Source organism: Pelophylax lessonae (assembly GCF_965119305.1).
Source record: "Pelophylax lessonae genome assembly, chromosome: 8".
NCBI classification, from domain to species: Eukaryota; Metazoa; Chordata; class Amphibia; order Anura; family Ranidae; genus Pelophylax; species Pelophylax lessonae.
In genome coordinates this window covers 277,728,408-277,750,900 of record NC_138775.1, presented here as the reverse complement: position 1 = coordinate 277,750,900, position 22,493 = coordinate 277,728,408, and the positions used below count along the sequence as shown (strand labels likewise).

Genomic DNA, 22,493 nt, shown 5'->3' with positions numbered 1-22,493 from the left:
AAGCGTTTATATATAAAAAACAAATATTTCAGTTGTTAACCTTGTCTGTTTTTATGAATTCAGGAATCCGAGCTGTGAAGTCCATCAAGAGCCAATGACATTCACCATGCTTGATCCAAATCTCCAGGATGCACTATCTCAGTGTGTCAACACTGGCTGTACGCAAAGGATGGAGAGCAGGTACATTACCATTTAGAATCCATATTGTGTGTTAACCTCATGTGGGTGTTCTTGTTTTTAACAGCTACAATATTTTAATTTCCCCAAATGTTGACCTTCTCCATCAAAATTCTTTGCGGTGATGGGACTCTGATTAATTATGCTAATCAGATGAGCTTAAAGCCCATCATGCTGACTGGTTTATCCAGATTAGCTATGAACCCAGACATCCGCCAAACTCCGAACTTGCGCTCAAGTGTTTTATTTATTTCAGTGAGCTGCAGCTGGGCTGTTCCCACCCTGCAACCTGCCTCTTTGGTTACACAAGCTGCGGGGGGGGGGGGGAGAATGCCCTGGCCCAGAGCTCATTGGATTTTAAAGAAAAAAGAGCACAAGCCTGCATTGAGGGGAGCTCAGAGGATGCCCAAACTCATCTATAATCCAGACAAGTTTGTCTTATTTAATCATCTTTCTCTATAGGGCAAAATCTGCAAATAAACTCAGCACTTTAACAATATGTAGGTTCTATTTCACCGTTTATCCATTCCTCTGCAAAACAACTATAGTGTATCTGTTCTTTGAATATGTTCCCTTTTTTTTTTAATCAAAATTATTCTCCTCTCCTCCTTAGTTACTGTTTCGGGGTCCTGGACTGTGAGTGGTGTATGGTAGATAGTGATGGAAAGACCCACCTAGACCGCCCATACTGCGCTATACAGAAGGAATGTTTTGGTGGCATTGTCGGTGCCAAAAGTCCATATGCAGATGACATGAATACCATAGGTAAATTATATATACAGATCAGTTTGTTTAATCCTTTGTTGTTTTTGCAGTCTTAAGTCAGTGAGCAAAAGCATTGAGTTATAAAATTACCTAGAGTATGACCAGCTTCAGGCTGTACACAAGCCCTTCATCTTTGAAAGAAAACAATCTGTTCAGAAAAACATATCCGATGCTTGAGGTGTCTTCTTCCACCTGCTCCTTAAAGCAATTCACTGTGTTGCTAGGTATACAAAAAAAAAAAATCTGTAAATTTTGAAGCTTTTTTTATGTGCCTGGTTCATTCATTGTTCAACCACAGTCATTCTGTGTTTGCTCTTTTGGGAGCAGAGCTGTCAATGCATTCGATTTAAGTTGTGTACTATATGTGGTCCTGTAGTGTAAAGATGGCATGTTTACTTGCTTATTGTGCACCTTTACAGGATACTAAGACACGTTGCCAACAAATATTAATCACTGCGTGCTGTTGATACGTGCGTAAAGCTGAACTTTGGGTACAAACAACTTACCAGTGTTTGAGTAGTTGTAAATTCTGTTCCCTAAAAAGCCTTCTCTGTGCATGGAGGTATTCCTCTGCATCTGGGAATTCTGTTGATTTACATCCCGGGATTAGTGCAGCTTTTGCTGTACTTCTGGGCCGCTCAGGTGTAAGAGCTGCATGTTTCATAGACCCCAGTGCTATGGTCATGTCTCTGCCTCCCTCTTCTCCTTGCTCTTCACAAAACAAAGTCTGGGGCTGTGTGTTATTGGCTTAGAGGGGAGGGGAGGGGAGGCAGAGATGCAACATTTGCGCTGGGGTCTAAAAAAAATCTTCAGTTTTTTTTATCCAAGCAGGCCAGATTTACACAGGGAACTAGTTGATTTGCCAAATGTAGGAGAAAGTCTGCATGACACGGGGTTGGCTTTTTACTGAACAATATGTATAACTGATTGAATGCTGGTATAGTTATTGTGCCTGTAACTGGTGGAAACTGGTGTGAATTAACACCTTAGACCCCCACCAACGCCACCCTCTGGTTCCTGCTGCACTTTTTTCCGTGGGTGATTAGCTGTCACTGCCCACACCAGTGAGTACTGCAGTCTGGGGATCTGAATGCCCCATTTCTCTTTCGTTCATTGACGGACACAGCGATGCATAAACCATAACTACTGGGTTATATTGCCTCCTCCAGCAGTAGGACTAGACAGAACAAAAAACACCTGGCTACCCCCATGGGTCGTCCTCAGCTTAGTATACAACCCCCCTCTCTGCTCTAGGTAATCAGTTTTAATCTGCAGGAGTAAGGACCTAGGCTCCCGGCTGGGATCTCTCGTCCTAGCAATTTATTTAGTTTTTTCTTTTGGGAGATCTACAATCAACTGCCAGCGAGCGTGTGCAGACCGCAGCTACGCGCTAGGTTGGCCGCGACATAGCCTCATGAGTCTGAGTTGCAGCGGTCCCTCGACAGCTCCCCTACTTCAGTGGGGAGGATTCTGTCTGCAACATTACCCGCGCCATAAAAGGGGTAAGTACAGTCCCCCCCTCTCCCCTTTTGGCGTTTTTTTTGGGGTGGACGCGGGTAACCTCCATGGATGGTCGGACCTGCCTGCAGGTTCCCTCCTCCCATCCTTAAAAACCCCTCTGTCATCTGGGCTTCCCTCACTCCCTTTCCCCTCTGTCTGGACCTGGAGTCTTGTGGGAGTCCCAGGGCAGAGAATGCAGCGGAGACCCCTGGGGTTTCCCCTGCTATCCCCACCCTGTAAGGGTCCTGGGATAGTGTGTGTCCTGCCCTGGTAGTCTGGAGGGGTCCCAGTGTAGGAGACTCTTAGGTGCATGCCCTACTGTTTGCAGTGTGGATATAGTGCAGGGGGGTCCCAGTGCAGAAACTGGTGCAGAGTGCGCAGCGGAGTCTCCCCTAACATGTGTCATACCTTCAGAGGGGGTCCCCTTGCAGAGGGTGCAGCGTTGTAAAGGGCGCAGGAAAATCCTGGCAGCATGCTTCAGCGTTTGTAGCTGATGGTGGCCATTTTCCCTTAGTCTGGCTGGTCTCCAGCTGGCGGCCATGTTTGTGTAGCCCAATGATGTCACAAGGGCCATTTTCCCTTAGTCGGGGAGATGCTGGAGACGACCGAAGCCTCGTGGGGATGCCAAAGCTCCTCCTCTTCCTCCGTTTCCTCTTCCTGTGCTTGGGACATTTGAACAGGGATGGCGGCATTGGTGATGCTGAGTCTGAATTCTCAGCTCACCTTCGATTGGTAGGGTGAGTCGTTGCAGGTCCCTGTTATCTCTCTCTCTGCTGATAGGTACCCTCAGCCTTGGGGGGATCCTTTAGTGGTGCCAAAAGATCGTTTTTGTATTGCAAGTTTTTCCTTTCCTTATGGAGCCTCAGGGTCACATCTCCCCCACTGAGCCCCTCATGGAGGTGGAAGAACCCTCCGAACCCCAGCTTCCCATGGTTACACTGACAGTAGTCCTGCAGTCCTTAGTGTCCCACGTAGTAATGGCGTGTGGGCAAGAGCCCAGGAGGAAGCGTCCCCCTCCTTTCCCTAATGTCTGTCTCATCTGATTCTGAGCCTGATGCCGCCTTGGATGCGGCCCGTCCAGGGGGGCTTATTATCACACCCCCCAGATCCAATCCGATAGTCAGGATGATTCCTCAATAGTCGCAGCAGCGAATTAAAAAGCGCTGGTAGACGCACTTATCACTGTAGTGCGTGAGACTTTAAAAATGGAGGATGCGGATGATGTAGCCATGGACATGGCTGTGTCGTTTGGTACACATAAGTCGCCTCGTACTGGTCGTCGGTGCATACCTTTACAAAATTCTAGCTGAGGCTAAGGACGGCCCATGGGCGTAGCCAGGGTTTTTTTTGTTCTGCCTAGTCCTACTTCTGGAGGAGGCAATGTAACCCATTAGTTATGATTTATGGAGCGATGTGTCCGTTGATGAACTCCGAGAAATGGATTTTACCGTAAGTACAAAAATGCAATTTTTTTTTGTTGTGCTGAAATAAATATATAAATATTTTTTAACAGGTGATGAAGTCATCACGCTAAACATGATTAAGAGTGCCCCAGTCGGACCAGTAGCTGGAGGTATAATGGGCTGTATTATGGTTCTAGTCCTGGCTGTCTATGCTTACCGTCACCAGATCCATCGGCGGAGCCACCAGCACATGTCACCCTTAGCAGCACAAGGTAATTTTTAAATGATATTTAAATATGTTGGCAGTTGTCCTTAGCTGGAAGCATAACAGTAGAGAAACATACAGTACAGATCAAAAGTTTGGACACCTTCTCATTCAAAGAGTTTTCTTTATTTTCATGACTATGAAAATTGTAGAGTCACACTTCAAGAGGATGTCACCTGAAATGGTCTTCCAACAGTCTTGAAGGAGTTCCCAGAGATGCTTAGCACTTGTTGGCCCTTTTGCCTTCACTCTGCGGTCCAGCTCACCCCAAACCATCTCGATTGGGTTCAGGTCCGGTGACTGTGGAGGCCAGGTCATCTGGCGCAGCACCCCATCACTCTCCTTCTTGGTCAAATAACCCTTACACAGCCTGGAGGTGTGTTTGGGGTCATTGTCCTGTTGAAAAATAAATGATGGTGCAACTAAACGCAAACCGGATGGAATAGCATGCCTCTGCAAGATGTTGTGGTGGCCATGCTGGTTCAGTATGCCTTAAATTTTGAATAAAACCCCAACAGTGTCACCAGCAAAGCACCCCCACACCATCATACCTCCTTCCTCCATGCTTCACGGTGAGAACCAGGCATGTAGAGTCCATCCGTTCACCTTTTCTGCGTCGCACAAAGACACAGTGTTTGGAACCAAAGATCTCAAATTTGGACTCATCAGACCAAAGCACAGATTTCCACTGGTCTAATGTCCATTCCTTGTGTTCTTTACCCCAAACAAGTCTCTTCTGCTTAATAAACAAGCAAAAAATTGGGGGAGCAAGCCCTGAACATGTATATCTAAAGCCGGTGCAGCTATGGACCAAGCAACATGTATATTAAGAAAGAATAGCGCACACATGCAAAAGAAACAAGTCTCTTCTGCTTGTTGCCTTTCTTTAGCAGTGGTTTCCTAGCAGATATTCTACCATGAAGGCCTGATTCACACAGTCTCCTCTTAACAGTTGTTCTAGAGATGTGTCCGCTGCTAGAACTCCGTGTGCCATTGACCTGGTCTCTAATCTCAGCTGCTGTTAACCTGCGATTTCTGAGGCTGGTGACTCGGATGAACTTATCCTCCGCAGCAGAGGTGACTCTTGGTCTTCCTTTCCTGGGGCGGTCCGTATGTGAGCCAGTTTCTTTGTAGCGCTTGATGGTTTTTGTGACTGCACTTGGGGACACTTTCAAAGTTTTTCCAATTTTTCAGACTGACTGAACTTCATTTCTTAAAGTAATGATGGCCACTCGTTTTCCTGTACTTAGCTGCTTTTTTCTTACCATAATACAAATTCTAACAGTCTATTCAGTAGGACTATCAGCTGTGTATCCACCTGACTTCTGCACAACACAACTGATGGTCCCAACCCCATTTATAAGGCAAGAAATCACACTTATTAAACCTGACAGGGCACACCTGTGAAGTGAAAACCATTTCAGGTGACTTCCTCTTTAAGTGTGACTCTACAATTTTCATAGTCATGAAAATAAAGAAAACTCTTTGAATGAGGTGTGTCCAGACTTTTGGTCTTTACTGTATACATATATATATATATATATATATATATATATATATATATATATATATATATATATATATATATAGATCATATCAAAGCAATACCTGGACTATGACTTTATTCCCCACAAAGGGATATTTATTTAGGGGAGCAAAATGTTTTATTGAAAAATCCAAATTCCAGAAAATAGAAACATTGTCAGATATGCATACTGAGGGTGTTCATCACAGTGCAGTCTTTCCATCTTGGTACTTAGTAGCCACTTGGCATCAAACCACTCTCTAGTAACTCCCTTTTAAAGCCCAAATCTATGCACCTTTATGCTGAAGGTGGGCATTTTGCTGTCAGCATTGTGTATTGATATCACAAACAATCGTTGCATCCAACTTGTACAAAGTTTTATTTATTTTTTATTTTTTTTGTGTCTTGCTGAATTGTACAGTGATTTTCACATTTCCTAATCCAGTGCTGATTCTACAGGCAGTTCCTGGTCACTGAATTTCTGTTTTCTCAAAGCAGAGAGCTGGCTGAGAAGTGCAAATCAGAGCTAGATTTCTAGTGCCAGAAACAGCTAATCCTTTAAAAGAATCATATCACAAGAAAAAATACATAGAATGGCATTTCTGGTTTTCTTTTCCGAAAATGCTAATTTATCTGGCTTTGCTGCTTTTCAACTCACTGAATAACCCAATAAAAAACAATTGGGGAGTACCATAAATGTCTACATTATTTGGGGATTGCGTTCCATGAATTAGAGTAGGTGTATCACACTAAGGTTCCTTTCACATGAGCTTTCCGACCAGGTCCGCTGACCTGATCGGATCCTCCATTCACCCCTATGGGGCAGCGGATGTCAGCAGTGACCTGTTCGCTGACACCAGCTGCTATCTGATCCAATTCTGTCCGGTCCGTGAAATCTAGACGGATGGTAACCCTATTTTCCATCCGTCTGGTGGATCGGATGGGATGAAAATGGACAGGCGGTCCTTTTTCATCTGATCTCCATAGAGAAGGGCGGGGCTCTGACAGGTCTGTCTCTGCACAGTGAGCGGAGACGGACCTGTCATCCACCTGATCAGCGGGGATCGGCAGAGCGATCTCCCACTGAACTAAACAGTCTGGCCGTGTGAAAGGACTATACCAAGGTGGTAGAAAAAGGTAAACAACACCACCTATGGTTTAGGCTGCGATCACATTGGGTGCTCAGCCACGGTGTAAATCCCAGTGGCAGGAATCTACTTATTACTACTGCTGGGTGGATAGCTGCACGTGGATAGCAGCAGCCACCAAGCCAATACACGGCAATGACAGGCTGTTGGCGACGGGGGCTGGGAGTGGAGGTAGTAGGACAGCGTAAGATTTCTACTGAAAGAGAAGAATCAACATAAGAAACACATCCTATTAACTGTAAGCTACGTCCCTTGTGCTGATTTTTATGTTTATATTTTTATCTAAACTTAAGCTTAATGCTTTTATTAACTTTGCCCTGCAGTGGAGCTCTGAAACATGTGATATTTAATGTGAATGGATGTTCTATTGTATATTTAGCTTAGAACTTATTCAGCATAACACCTTATATTGATATTTACTCCTTCAAAGAAATGTCGGTACGAATGTCTAACCTGGAAAATGATCGCGATGAGCGAGATGATGACAGCCATGAGGATCGTGGAATCAGTAAGTGCATAAAGTGTTTTAACAAGCCTGCAGGCCTTGTCTGGCAATATAATAATGGCAGATATTTTATTTTTATTTTATTTTTTGCAGTCAGTAACACCAGGTTTATAGCAGCAGTAATGGAACGCCATGCACATAGTCCGGAAAGACGGCGGCGATACTGGGGACGATCGGGTACAGAAAGCGATCATGGTAGGTTTAAGTCGCGTTATGTGCATTTCGCTGTGTATGTGTTTTAAAATAGTATTTAAACTTTGGTCTTCTGTTATTTGTAGAGCAAAAAGCACTGGCTGATAATCTGGGATAGTTGTAGACTAGACTAAGACAGCCCATAGACAAGTCATTTGTTTTCTTTTATACAACCAGTGGCTTGAACTGGAAGAAAAAAAAAAAAGACTTCATACCCCCATTTACATAACTGATGTGGATGGAGGAATCCTCCCACTGAGGGAAAAATTTAAAGAGACTTCACCGCTGGACCTCCATAAGATTTACCCCCCTTCGTGACCAGGCCATTTTTTGCTATACGTCACTGCGTTACTTTAACCACTTGCCGACTGCCTAACGACTTTCTATGTCGGCGGTCAGCCCCTCACAGGCAAAGTGACGTAGTACTACGTCGCTAGCCTGTGAGGCTCTAGGGAGCGAGCACGAGCCGCCGGAGGCGCGCTCCCGCTCGCTCACGGACTATTCACCCCCCACGCCTCGGGCGTGTGAGTGGCGGACCCGATGTCCGCCACTCACTCGCGATCGTCGGCTACACTGGGAGAAAGGCAGGCGGCTAATGTAAACAAAGCCGCCTGTCATTCTCCCCTGTGTAACAGCAGAGATCATAGGGTCCTGCTATGTAGGACTGTAGATCTCTGCTGTTACATGAAAAGCCACATCCAATCACAGTAAGAGGCATGCCCCTAGGGACACACTTAACCCCTCCTTCTCCAATAAAGTTAACCCCTTCCCATCCAGTGTAATTTTTACAGTAACAGTGCATATGTATAGCACTGATTACTGTAGTAATGTCACTGGTCCCCCCAAAAGTGTCAAAAATGTTAGTCAAGGGTCCGATCTGTCCGCCGCAATGTCGCAGTTCCGCAAAAAAATCGCAGCTCGCCGCCATTACGCGTTAAAAAAAAACAGTTAGTAAACGCAATAACTTTTGCGCAAACCAATCAAAATACGCTTTTTGCAATTTTTTTTTTTCACCAAACATATGTAGCAGAAATCAAATTGGCCTAAAATGTTAAAAAATTAGATTTTTACATTTTTTTTTTTTTGGGGAATTTCATATAAAAAAATGTGAAAAATATTGTTATTTTTGCAAAATTGTCGCTCATATTTTGTTTATAGCGCATGATCAAAAAATCGCAGAGGTGATCAAATACCACCAAAAGAAAGCTCTGTTTGTGGGAAAAAAAGGACGTCAATTTCATTTTGGTACAGCGTCGCACGACAGCGCAATTGTCCGTTAAAGTCACGCAGTGCCGAATCGCAAAATAGGCCCTGGTCAGGAAGGGGGTAAAATCTTCCGGGGCTTAAGTGGTTAAATGACATCTGCACGGGGTCATGCAACACTGAACATAAATCAGGTTTTTGTCTTTTTTTTTTCCCACAAATAGAGCTTTCTTTTGGTGGTATTTTTTACTTTTTACTTTCTGCTATACAACATATTCAAAAAAACATTTTTTTTAACTACCTCCCACCCGGGCCATTGTACATATACGGCCGGGCGGAAGTCTCGTCCTTCTGAATGGATGTTCCGGAACGTCCTTCAGAAGGAGAGAGATCGCGCTGCCGCGGGCACGCGCAGCGGCGCGATCTCGATGTGCCTGTGTCCCTCGGACACAGAGCAACATCATTCGGCAGGAGGGCCCTGTGATTGGCCCTCCTGATCACATGACGGCTGTGTCCAATCACAGCCGTCATGTAATGTAAATAGAGCCGTTGTAACGGCTTCGATCTCTTCTCCTCCTGACAGATCCTGTCAGTGAGGAGAAGATCAGAGGATCGGTTCTGCAGCAGGGGTGATCAGTGAGTATTTCTAATTACTCACTGATCACAGGGGGGGTCTGTGCTGGTAATCAGATGATTGATTACCAGTGCAGCCCTGGGGGGAGGGGGTGCCACTAGATCCACCAGGGATGACCACCAGGGGTGCCCACTATGGCCACCAGGGATGGCAAACAGGGCTCAGAGAGCCCCCCAGTGCCCTCCCTATCAGTGTTGCCCACCAATGCTATCTATCAGTGCTGCCCACCAGTGCCGTTATTGCCATCTATCAGTGCCGCCCACCAGTGCCCATTATTGCCCACCAGTGCTGCCTATCAGTGCCCATCAGTGCCCCCCATCAGTGCCGATCATTGCCGCCTATCAGTGCCCATCAGTGCCGCCAATCAGTGCCCATCAGCGCTGCCTATCAGTGCCCACCAATGCTGCATATCAGTGCTATCTATCAGTGCCCATCAGTGCTGCATATCAGGCTACCTATCAGTGCCCATCAGTGCTGCATATCAGTGCCACCCCATCAGTGTCTCCTCATCAGTGCCTGTCAGTGCGGCATCATCAGTGCTCATCAGTGCAGGAAAAAACATATCTATTTACAAAATTTTATAACCTAAACAAAAAAACTTTTTTTTTTTTTTTTCAAACTTTTCAGTATTTTTTTATTTGTGCACCAAAAAAGAAAAAACCTGACGGTGATCAAATACCACCAAAAGAAAGCTCTATTTGTGGGGAAAAAAATGACACAAATTTGGTTTAGGTACAGCGTTGCATGACCGCGCAATTGTCATTCAAATTGCAACAGCGCTAAAAGCTGAAAATTGGTCTGGGAAGGAAGGGGGTTTAAGTGCCCAGTATTGAGGTGGTTAAAGAATAACATTTCATAAATTTATGCCAATATGTATTCTGCATTTATATTATATATAATAATCTACATAATTTTGTTTAAAAATATATATAAAAGCACAATAAGCGTATATTGATTGGTTTGCACAAAAGCTAGTGTCTACAAACTATGGTGTATATACTGGAATTTTCATTTATTTTTATAATCTTAATGTTAGAAGGGATCGACCAATATTGTTTTTTTCAAGGCCAATGCCAACTTTCCGGCCACCCTTCAGGCCGATAGCCGATATTAGATGCTGATATTCTGCACATTTAAAGTTTTTATTTTTACACGCTTCTTTTAAAAAAACTATTTTTGATCGCTTTTACTGCAGTCACAAGGAATGTAAACATCCCTTGTGATAGTAATAGGCAGTGACAGGTACACTTTATGGAGGAATCTGGGGTCTAAAAGACCCCAAACCCCTCCTCTGCACTTAGAAGCATTCCAAGTTTGGCTGATTTGAAAGCTGTCATTTTATTTTTTTAACCACTTGCCGACCGCCGCCCGACTATATACGGCGGCGGTCAGCCCCTCCCAGGCAAAGTCACGTACCGGTACGTCACTAGCCTGGGAGCGAATAGGGGGCGAGGGCGCGCCCTGCCGGCGGCGCACTCCCGCCCCGGCTCGTACCCGAAGAAGCCGGCGCGTGTGACCGGTGGACCCGATGTCAGCCGGTCTTCCGCGATCGTCGTGTGGAGAGGGAGAAAGGCAGGCGGCTAATGTAAACAAAGCCGCCTGTCACTCTCCCCTGTGTGAAAGCACTGATCACTCAGTCCTGCTATGTAGGACCGTTGATCTGTGCTGTTACACACAAAGCCACATCCAATCACAGTAAGAAGCACGCCCCTAGGGACACACTAAACCCCTCCCCCTCCAATAAAGTTAACCCCTTCCATCCCAGTGTCATTTTTACAGTAACAGTGCATATGTATAGCACTGATTACTGTAGTAATGTCACTGGTACCCCCAAAAGTGTCAAAAATGTCAGTCAAGAGTCCGATCTATCCGCCGCAATGTCGCAGTCCCGCAAAAAAAAATCGCAGATCGCCGCCATTACTCGTTAAAAAAAAAAACAATAAAAATGACAAAAATCTTTCCCTTAGTTAGTAAACGCAATAACTTTTGCGCAAACCAATCAAAATACACTTTTTTTTTTACCAAACATATGTAGTAGAAAACAAATTGGCCTAAAATGTTAAAAAATTTAGATTTTTACATTTTTTTTCCCTGGGGAATTGCATATAAAAAAATGTGAAAAATATTGTTATTTTTGCAAAATTGTCGCTCTTTTTTTGTTTATAGCGCATGATCAAAAAATCGCACAGGTGATCAAATACCACCAAAAGAAAGCTCTGTTTGTGGGGAAAAAAAGGACGTCAAATTCATTTGGGTACGGCATCGCACAACCGCGCAATTGTCCGTTAAAGTCACGCAGTGCCAAATCGCAAAATAGGCCCTGGTCAGGAAGGGGGTAAAATCTTCCGGGGCTTAAGTGGTTAAATCTGGCGCTTTAAGGGTCCAGTACCTGGAAGTGATGTCATGCCATCATTTTCCTGGTTTTTACACCGGAGACCCAATTTGCAGTCCTTACAGTAACCAAACAAGTTGTGTCTTAATATGACTGAGCCATCCAGTAGGCACCCGAGTTAGACCCAGTGCTCTCGGTAAACTTCTGACATGGCTCCCTTCTCTGCAGTGCAAATCTGTGCGAGGACACTGGCGCTAAGGGGAGTTGCTGTTAATCAGCTCTGCAATTATAGAACACTGCAGTGTGAGTACAGGAAGCAGCGTTTTCACTGACCGAAAAAATAAAAGCCATCTCTAAGCAAAACAATTACATATAGAACATCATTTGTACATTATAAAAAGTTGTAAGCCTTCAATTGGGTTTTAATGTATTCCTATTTTACAGGTTACAGTACGATGAGTCCACAGGAAGACAGTGAAAATCCACCATGCAATAATGACCCCCTGTCGGCGGGGGTGGATGTTGGGAACCATGACGAAGATCTAGAACCAGACACCCCTCCTCAGACTGCAGCTCTCTTGAGCCACAAATTTCACCACCATTACAGACTTCATCACCCTTCTCTCCACCACAGCCACCATCTACAGGCTGCTGTCACTGTGCATTCTGTAGACGCTGAATGCTGATGAACTTTGGACCGTTTAGGCGCCAGCCAATCACAGACCCTATGTGCCATAACTGCCTTTTTTTACCCCAGGCATTTCCTGCAAACAGTTGCAGTTTTGTGTAGAACTTCAGAATGGGTGTTGGACCTTCCAAATCTAGTATTTCAAGAGAAAATGCCTAAATCACCATGGATACTGGAGAGTCTCGACTGCAACAAAAGAGGGCGTCTCGGACTTTTCTTTTTTTTAATTAAGCTGGAAAAAAACTAAAACAGACGATATTTGTTTAGAAAAAAGTAAAAAAAGAAAAAAAAAAACTGTACTCATAATGAGTAGAATTGTTAATAGTTTCCTAAAAAAAAAAGAAAATGAAATGCATCTCACTTTTTACGAAAAGGATTATTTTTGTACTATTTATTTAATTTCTCAAGGACTTATAGAGAATGAAATATTCCACCCTTTTGGACTTCTAGAAACCCACCAAGCGGAGGGGACACACAAACCTTTATGGAAGGAAGCCTAACCTGTGTACAGAGGACTTTGCACACTTAGGAGATTGTTGCATCTTTTTATAGCCCTACTGCCACAAGGTGATTTTTTTTTTTTAAAACAGGAACTGCGTTGCTAAACAATCTTGAATTTTAGATTTCCTTCAAAGAAAACGAGGACAAAAAAAAGGGTTCATATTCTAACGCTGTTTTAGTGTTTGAGTATATACGTATGAACTGTTGTAGGGTTAGTCTCCAAAACTCGGTTACCTGTTTGATGCCAGTCGTCTTCATGTGTTCGAGGTGCAGCTGACTCTCCTTGCAGTATTTTTAACCAAACTTTTGATTTTTTTTTTTTTTTAATTAGTTTTTAACCACTGTTAATCAAGACTGCGTATTCAGTACAACCACTAGGAGGCTTCATTTATGAAAGTATCTGAAAGAGGAAATGTGTTGCTAGTTAGAAGAAATTCTGACATCAGGCCTCCCTGGCGACTGGGTAATATTTTTCTTCTATTCAAGTGTTCTTTTTACTTAAAGGGTTGTTCACACAGGGCGATTACTTATATTTCCTGTGCAAGGCCATGTTTGCTTGAAAGGGGATGCACAGGTTTTGCATGCATCCCCATGCCTGCAGTCCCATACATCACCATGCCTGCAGTCCCATACATCCCCATGCCTACAGTCCCATACATCCCCATGCCTACAGTCCCATACATCCCCATGCCTACAGTCCCATACATCCCCATGCCTACAGTCCCATACATCCCCATGCCTGCAGTCCCATACATCCCCATGCCTACAGTCCCATACATCCCCATGCCTACAGTCCCATACATCCCCATGCCTGCAGTCCCATACATCCCCATGCCTGCAGTCCCATACATCCCCATGCCTGCAGTCCCATACATCCCCATGCCTGCAGTCCCATACATCCCCATGCCTGCAGTCCCATACATCCCCATGCCTGCAGTCCCATACATCCCCATGCCTGCAGTCCCATACATCCCCATGCCTGCAGTCCCATACATCCCCATGCCTGCATTCCCATACATCCCCATGCCTGCAGTCCCATACATCCCCATGCCTGCAGTCCCATACATCCCCATGCCTGCAGTCCCATACATCCCCATGCCTGCAGTCCCATACCTGCAGTCCCATACATCCCCATGCCTGCAGTCCCATACATCCCCATGCCTGCAGTCCCATACATCCCCATGCCTGCAGTCCCATACATCCCCATGCCTGCAGTCCCATACATCCCCATGCCTGCAGTCTCATACATCACCATGCCTGCAGTCTCATACATCACCATGCCTGCAGTCTCATACATCACCATGCCTGCAGTCTCATACATCACCATGCCTGCAGTCTCATACATCCCCATGCCTGCAGTCCCATACATCCCCATGCCTGCAGTCCCATACATCCCCATGCCTACAGTCCCATACATCCCCATGCCTACAGTCCCATACATCCCCATGCCTACAGTCCCATACATCCCCATGCCTACAGTCCCATACATCCCCATGCCTACAGTCCCATACATCCCCATGCCTACAGTCCCATACATCACCATGCCTACAGTCCCATACATGTCTATTGGAAAACGCAAAAGAAAATTAACTACCCAAAAAAGTGCCGTCATCCAAAATTAAAAGGAAAATCTCCACAACCTTTTTTCCTATTAGAAAACACAGCCTCTGCGTGCCAATATTACATCCATGTGGGTGCGGGTGCATTTGGGGCATGCACTTACATGGCTGTCAAACGGGTTTATTTACAAAATCTGGAGAGAGCAAAATCTGGTGCAACTCATCAGCTTCCAGGTTTTATTGCCAAAGCTTAATTGAGCAAGCCAAAGTTAGAAGCTGATTGGTTACCATGCACAGCTGCACCAGATTTTGCACACGCCAGTTTTAGTAAATCAACCCCACCTTGTCTTCATGGAGCCGACTTTGTGCACATGATCACAGTCATGCTGAAATAGAATAGAATGCTCCATAGACCTTGCCTGAAGCTTGTATGCACATCGTTGAAAGGCATTTCTAATTCTGTGGCACCAGATTCTGATTGCTCCAGTTTTTTAGTAAATCTACCCCACTGGGACACAGCAATCCTGGGTCAGCTGGGTCCCATTAGACATCTATGAGTGATGCATGCAACACCTGTGCATCCCCTTCCAGGCAAAACACAGCCCTGCATGCAAGTAAACTCCCTGTGTGAACAAGGCATTTCACATGCGACACTGTAGTTACAAAAGCAGCTCATTGGCTTCTTAAGTGGAGGTAAATGCTGTGCAGAGCCTTTACAGGCGGTCCCCAGGTTACAAACAAGATAGGGTCTGTAGGTTTGTTCTTAAGTTGAATTTGTTTGTAAGTCGGAACAGATCAATTTTTTAAGTGTAGCTCCAGCCAAAAAAAATCATTTTTAAGCTTTTTGGATCGCATAAGGAAAGGGTTAACACCCCTGTAATGTTTTGCTGTCTGTTCCCCTGTTCAGAAGATTTCACCTCACTTTCTGTCCCTGTGACAATTGGATTTAGATAATTTTGGGTTGTTGTGGAAACAAGGATTGGTGATAAAGCTTCAGTGGAGACTCCTTTTTCCCAAGAGAACTCTTCCAGGAGAGAATTTCCCTTCCTAGGGGGAGATTTCTCCTCACTTCCTGTTGTCTCCCTCCGTTTGTAACTGGGAGTTGTTTGTAAGTCGGATGTTTGTAACCCGGGGACCGCCTGGAACCTTTTTGTCTGCCTTTGACTTGTGTAATGGGACTGGCACAGAAGAGACATGCGGTACTTCCAACTTGATTGTCCCAAAGACATTTTTAAAAATTAATAAAAGGGGTTTTTTTTTTTTAAAAGAGTCATCAATGTTTTTTTTACACAGGGTCTTAGCATCTGCGGCTGCATTTTTATAAAGGTGCTAAAATCATGTTTTTACTACAAATAATTTTTTAAATTTAGTACTACAAATATAAACAAACTCGAATGTTAAAAAACGTATAGAAACTATTAAGAAAAAAAATCTGCATAAACTAATTAGGGTTCATGAAGGGGTTAAAATACGTTTTTTTGTATTTAAACATCAGGCTACGTTCACATGTGGGCGTAGCGGATCATGGGCAGAATCACCGCCATTCTGCCCGTGATCCGGAATCATTGCAAATCGCAGGACGCCTGTGCGATGCCCGTGATTTTGCAATGGCACGCCAAATGCTGTGCGATGTTGCAGCGATTTCTGCCTGCCGAATCGCGGTAACATCGCGCAAACAGAGTAAGAGCATTGATAAATGAATGCAGAACAGGTCGCAGACCGTCAAACTGATTGCTCATACCTGCAGAATTTTGCTCTCCTTGTGTTATCAGAGGTGCATGACAAAGCGGGCAGCTGTAAAACTTTCCCCTGTAATCCCCCCATTGTAATCTGCAGGATTCAGCTGTCAGTTTGACAGTTCAGTACTACACAATGCAGGACATGGCTGAGTGAAGCAAAGGCCGTAGTAAGCTATTCCATCTCAGCTGCACCACTTACAGTATGGTGTCTAAGGTTGGTGCCTCTTCCTGGCCCTAAGCTTTATAAAGGCATGGTTTCAGTTTGGGGGGGGAAGAACTTGAAAAACCCTGCACAGAGCCCCGTCCTCTTGCCTATTGAACATCTTAGGTAAGAAATTAAATTGCAGTCTTCTCATCCAACATATGGCGCTTTTCCACTGCATGGAACCGAACGGTTCGGCTCGCTTTTGTGCTTTTCCACTGCTGGTACCGCATGGTATAGTGTCGGAACGGTTCGGTACGGTACGGCGGCGCTTTTCCACTGCATGGAACCGAACGGTACGGTACGGCTCTGAAAAAACAGTACCTACTCGATTGTGGTTCCAACAGGTACCATAACTGGTACCATATCCCACAATCCTTTGCATTCAGTCACTTCTAGCCACTGATTGGTCAGAGAATCCCACCCACCCCGTTGTTATCCCACCCACTTAACTTTAGTACTACTTTAGTGGAAAAGCAAACCTATACCATACCGTACCGAACCGTTCCAACACCGTACCATGCGGTACCAGCAGTGGAAAAGCAAACCGGGCCAAGCAGAGCCGAGCCGGTACTTGCAGTGGAAAAGTGCCAATAGAACATAGGACCTCACTCATGGGGGGGGTGTGTAACACAATTTCTGAACACCTTTTCTACACTTAATTAATAACAGTGGCACAAGCCCCCTTTGTTAATGAGGATTGTACCTTCTCTGTTCTGTGGCCATGACGGGCACAGCACATAAAATGGTGCAGCATGCTCCCATCTCTCTGCCTATCCCTGCCCCCGCTTCCACTCCAAGTGGCACCCTCCTGACAGCTCAGATCCTGTATGAAAGGGTTGCACCTGGCTGAAATCTGCAGTAGTTTTCGTTATGGAAAACTGCCGTATTCCCTTTGTTAATCAGTTGCAGACCTGCGCTAGTTTTTTTTTTTTTTTTTCACTTTGAAATAGAAACTAAGACCTGAAACAAGTCTGTCTGCTCTGTTAATGTCACACATGACAGTTTCCTGGGCCGTTCTAAATGGCGCAGGATGTTTACATAATTTCCCGGATGCTGTTTTTGATTGAGCAAAAACTCCCACACACACTTTAAAAAATTGTGAAAAACATTTCCAAATGAATTGAGCAAATACAACTAAATTGTTTATAATTAAGCAAATTTCATTTTGTATCTAAAAAAAAAAAAAAAAAAAGACGGCATTTTGCCTTAAAGCGGAGTTCCACCCAAAAGTGGAACTTCCGCTCATTTGCTTCCTCCCCGACCCCCCCCCCCCCCCTCCGGTGCATTTGGCACTTTCAGGGTGGAGGGGGGAACGGGTACCTGTTTTTGACAGGTACCCTTCCCCACTTCCAGGATACGGTGCCGTGGCGCCCTCCCTCTGAAGTTTTGCCCCCTCCTCCTTCCCCCGCCACAGAGCCAATAGGAATGCACAGCGTGCTTCGTGCATGCCTAGTAGGGACCCGCCTGTGACTTCACTGCCAGGTTCCCTTGCCGGCAATAGCGGCGGCAGCACCCAACAGCCGATGTGTCTGTAGATGCTGACTTTTAATTTTTTGGGGGGGGTGAGCGTAACTCCGCTTGAAGCCCCTTTCACATGGGGCAGAATCCACTTTCCTCAGCAGGGGGATCTGTCCACTGATCCCCCGCTGAGCTGAGCGGGCAAATGACAGGTCAGTGTCTGCTCAGTTTATGCAGAACGAACACAGCCCACTCTACTCTATGGGCGGTCAGGTGGGAACGAACAGGCTGTTCATTTACATCCGACTGCCCTCTGATCCAATCCTCCTATACGGAAGGTACAAATCCCCTTTGGTTTCTTTTTATCGGATTGGAGGTAGGCCATTGTAAAAGGGCATATTTCAGTTTACACCCACCAGTCCTTAGAGATACATGGACCATCCAATCAGGTCCTCCTGAAAAACTGACAGGTGTACCTGATGGGATCGCCTGTGTGAAATGGGATTTCACTCCTCTTTTCATGGCTCCTCCCCTGCTTGATATCATTGAACCTGACTGTCACTTCTAAACATATCTCTCTGTTGGTTAGCGAGTCCTAGCTTGCTATCTTTAAAGCTACAGTAAACAAAAAATCTTCAGCTTTCTTCACACTTCTGAGTTTGATAGATGCTATGTCCAGCAGATGTTTGCTGAGGGTCTGCCAATCCCTATTGTGTGTCCCATGGTGACATAGGGGGTGGCAGATAGAACCTCAGCTTTTCAACCTTGGGACTCGCCACCCAACAGACAGATGAGAGTTAAATATCTTTTTTTTGCAAGGTAATATTTTTGGCGTTGAAAGAGTCCCTTTAAATTGCGGCGCAAAGTTGAGAAAGAGGTTGTTTTGAAATAGATGCAGTACGAAACGCGTCTGAAGGTCAATTCACATCGTTTTGTAGATTGTATCCCAGAAAACAGCTATTGTTGGAATCGAAAGCATCATAATGCAGGGTATGCTACTTTTTTTTTTTTCTTTCAACCCAGCGGGCTGAATTTAAAAAAAAAACCTTAAAGATTGCTGTACTAACACAAGCGATGTTAGTACAGCAATATCCCTCATTGGGATATTGTATTCAAACAGGGGTGCTGCTCTTCCTCCAGAACACACTGATCAGCGCTCGAATGCTTATTCAACAGAATCCGGTTGAGAAATGGACTTCTGTCGGACAGGGAGCTGTACACATGGGCCAAAAGTTGGCTGGTTCTCTGCCTTCCCATAGTACAAGTACCTCCCACACGGTAACCAAGCACATTTTAGGCATACAGTTAACCCTTTGATCGCTCCTAATGTTAACCCCGTCCCGTGATTACTACTGTGACAGTGCATATTTTAAGCACTGATCACTGTATCAGTGTCACTGGTTCCCAAAAAAAAGTGTTTGAAAGTGTCAGTGTCTGATTTGTCCTGCCGCAATATCACAGTCTCGCTATAAGTCACTGATTGCCGCCATTACTAGTAAAAAGTAAATAAAAATTCCATAAATATATCCCTAGTTTGTAGACGCAATAACTTTTGTGCAAACCAATCAATATACACTTACTGGAATTTTTTTTACCAAAAATATGTAGCAGAATACATTATGGCATACATTTATGAAGAAATTAGATTTTTTACACTTTTTTTATTGGATCGCCTTTCCCCATTCCTAGTCCAGAAATATGAATGTCAGAGCCTGGTCAGAAAAAGCAACACAGACTTTCTTTCAGATGGTTTCCATACCTGATGCCTAATTTTTGGCCTTAACCCTCAGGGAGGCTGGAGCTACGTTGCAGGATAACATGAGGTCGACGCTTCAAAGGATAAAGACCACCAGAACAGTCATGACCTTTCTGAAAACTGGATTCACTAGCAGTCGTTCAGGAGGTGCTTTTATTTTTTCCTACTGCTGTATGTAGAAGATGAAAGCAGAAATCTGATTGGATTGCAGCTCATTGATTCTCTTGTGCCATATTTACCATGTGTCCCCCGGTGTATTTTGCAAGGTTTTTATTAAATCCTTACACAGTTGATATGTTTAAATGTGTTATTCTTTATTATTTAGTACGCTTCGTTTTTACATTTCGTTAGAAAATACCGAATCCCTGCAGATCAGGGGTGTCGAACCCTTTTTTTTTTTTCTCAATCATACACTAACAATTGACCAACTCTAGCATGGGAATGTCTCCATGCATTAGGATTCCAAAAAATATATATATATATATATATATAAAACCTCTACAGTCCATTAAACAAATAGAGGAGAAAATGGGTCATAGCATGAGAACTCTACCTATTCAATGTTCAGGACATTTCAGTCTTCCAACTCAACAACAAAACCTCAAGTGAGAAATTATAACGATCTTATGGGTAAAATGAACCTCTTCACACCGCACCTCCTGGCTCTTTAAGAGTTTTAAAATGCCGGGAGGCGGGGCATGGCTTAATATTATGTGACCGCCGTGAATGGCGGTTACGTGATCCGAAAACTCCCAACTGCATACAGCAATCAGGAGCTTTCGTTTAGACACCAGTCACTGTCCCAGGAGCGTGCACGGCATGCATTCTTGGCACAGCACTATTGTTCGTAAATATGCGGCCTGTCGGCGCCAAGGGGTTAATATTTTTAGTTATATTTATATATGAAAACATAGGGGGGAAAAAAATCTGAGAGGCAAAAAGTACAAAGGTGGGGGGGGGTGGAAATTCCAGAGACAAGCCAAAAGGGGAACCTTAAGCCCAACACTAAACTAGAGGCAAATCACAGCAGCAATGGGGGTGCAGGATCTGCATCTAACTCGGGGAAGACCGATTGGATTGGTAGTCTGTGGAAAACGTAAAATTGGTCCAGTAGAACCAACGATTGTAAATTGTTCTTTATTGTGGATCGCAGCCATCAATTCCTCCATCATATAAATGATACTAAAAGAGTTGTGAAGGCAGAAGGTCTTTTATCTTAATGCATTCTTTGCATTAAGATAAAAAGCCTACTATGAGTAGCAGCCGCCCTAATACTTAACCTGTGCCCCATCTCTATCCAAGAGTCCTTCAGCCGTCAGGGGCTCTGCCTCCTGATTGGCTGAGACACAGCAGCGGCACCATTGGCTCAATCAGCCAATCGGGGTTGGGGGAGGAGGAGGGGGGGTCCTAGCCATGGCTCTGTGTTTGAATAGACAAACGGAGCTGCGGCTCAGCTCGGGTGCCCCCATAGCAAGCTGCTTGCTGTGGGGGCACTCGACAGGAGGAAGGGACCTGAGAAGAGGAGGATCCAGGCTGCTATGTGCAAAACCATTACACAGAGCACATAAGTATAACATGTTTTTTATTTAAAAAAAAAAAACACAAGACTATACAATCACTATAATCTTGGTCAGCCATAAACGAATTGGTGGAGTGCCAATTTTTGACTTTCCTGGTCACATTGGAAGAAGAGGAGTGGTCTTGGGCCACACATAAGATACACTGACAATAAGGAAAAAGTCAGACAGATCACAAGTTACCAATCACTGATATAGATAATGTAGCTGAGTAATAAAACTTCATTTTATTGTAATAATTTTGATTATAAAAGTAAGAGGGCAACATAAAACTAGTGCTATATCTGACGTGGTTTTTGATAAACCAACGTATCAATATCTGGTTGGATGGCTGAAGTAGAAATTCCTAATGAGTTCTCAAGGTGCTTATCAAATATGTTTGTTTAAATTTTGTCCTTTGTGTGTTTCTTCCTTGACATTAGTTGCTCATAAATATAGGTGCCGCCGAAACCTGATGACAAGAATACGGCAAGATTGTGAAAAGTGAGAGATTTTTCCTTGGGAAGATAAAACTTCTAAAAGTCCAGTAAAGAGTTCCTGTCAAATTTTTCTTTGGCCACATATGTACAACATATTCAAAAACAAAATAAACATATTTTAAGTGTGGTTTCGATTTTGTGTTGGGCCGTATTTATAGCTGTCCTGGGCCGTGGGCTGGACGCCACTGCTGTAGATATTGTTTGTATCCAAAATGCCACAGATTATGACCCTATTAGGCTTTAATATTTAGTCCTGAACGCAAAATAAATCCATACTTTGTGTCAGATTACATATGTTAGGATCTATGGGGATTGAATTGTTTTTCATTTTTGTTGCCAAGTTTGGCTATTCCTCTGTGAGTATTAAAGTGTTACTAAATCCACAACAGTAAAATCAGTGTGTATATGCAAAGCATGCTTGTTATACTCGCTTTGGAACTTAAGGGGTTAATTCTCTGCATTGTGTAAAAAGGCTGTTTGATCCTGTCTTTTTAGTTCCGCCCCTTCTTCCACTGTCCCCAATCCATCTCCTGATAGAACAGAGGCTTGGGAACAAACTGCACATGCTCAGTTTGGTGTGTATTGCTAGAGAGTGTTTTTCTTTTTTTTTTTTATATGGTGCATGTGATCAGCACAGGGCCAGAGTAGAATGAAAACTCCTCCTGCAAGCTTTAACCAGACACTGATAGAAGTCACAAGACTGCTATATACTGCTGATGAGAAAATGTATTTAGCAATTTATATTTACTAAAACTATTGCATTTCCACGTTCTGTGTACTGTGGGAGACCAGATATAGTGACTGCAGGCTCCTGGGTTTAGGATCGGTTCACACTTGTGCGATGCGGGAAGGCTGCGAATTCGCAGCCTGTTCCCGCATCGC

The 22,493-nt window shown here is 44.3% G+C and overlaps 1 protein-coding gene across 1 annotated transcript in view; it reads left to right on the top strand.

Moving 5' to 3' along the window:
* The window catches only part of CACHD1 (cache domain containing 1), a gene marked incomplete at its 5' end in the record, with an annotated part of 252,596 nt that extends 239,270 nt beyond the window's left edge, over nucleotides 1-13,326 (top strand). The window contains 6 exons of the mRNA XM_082265153.1: nucleotides 64-180; nucleotides 791-942; nucleotides 3,956-4,117; nucleotides 7,214-7,291; nucleotides 7,382-7,483; nucleotides 12,094-13,326. Of these exons, the coding sequence (XP_082121279.1) occupies nucleotides 64-180; nucleotides 791-942; nucleotides 3,956-4,117; nucleotides 7,214-7,291; nucleotides 7,382-7,483; nucleotides 12,094-12,335 (853 nt within the window). The 3' untranslated portion in view covers nucleotides 12,336-13,326. The remainder of the gene's footprint in view (nucleotides 1-63; nucleotides 181-790; nucleotides 943-3,955; nucleotides 4,118-7,213; nucleotides 7,292-7,381; nucleotides 7,484-12,093) is intronic.
* Nucleotides 13,327-22,493: the final 9,167 nt, after the last annotated feature.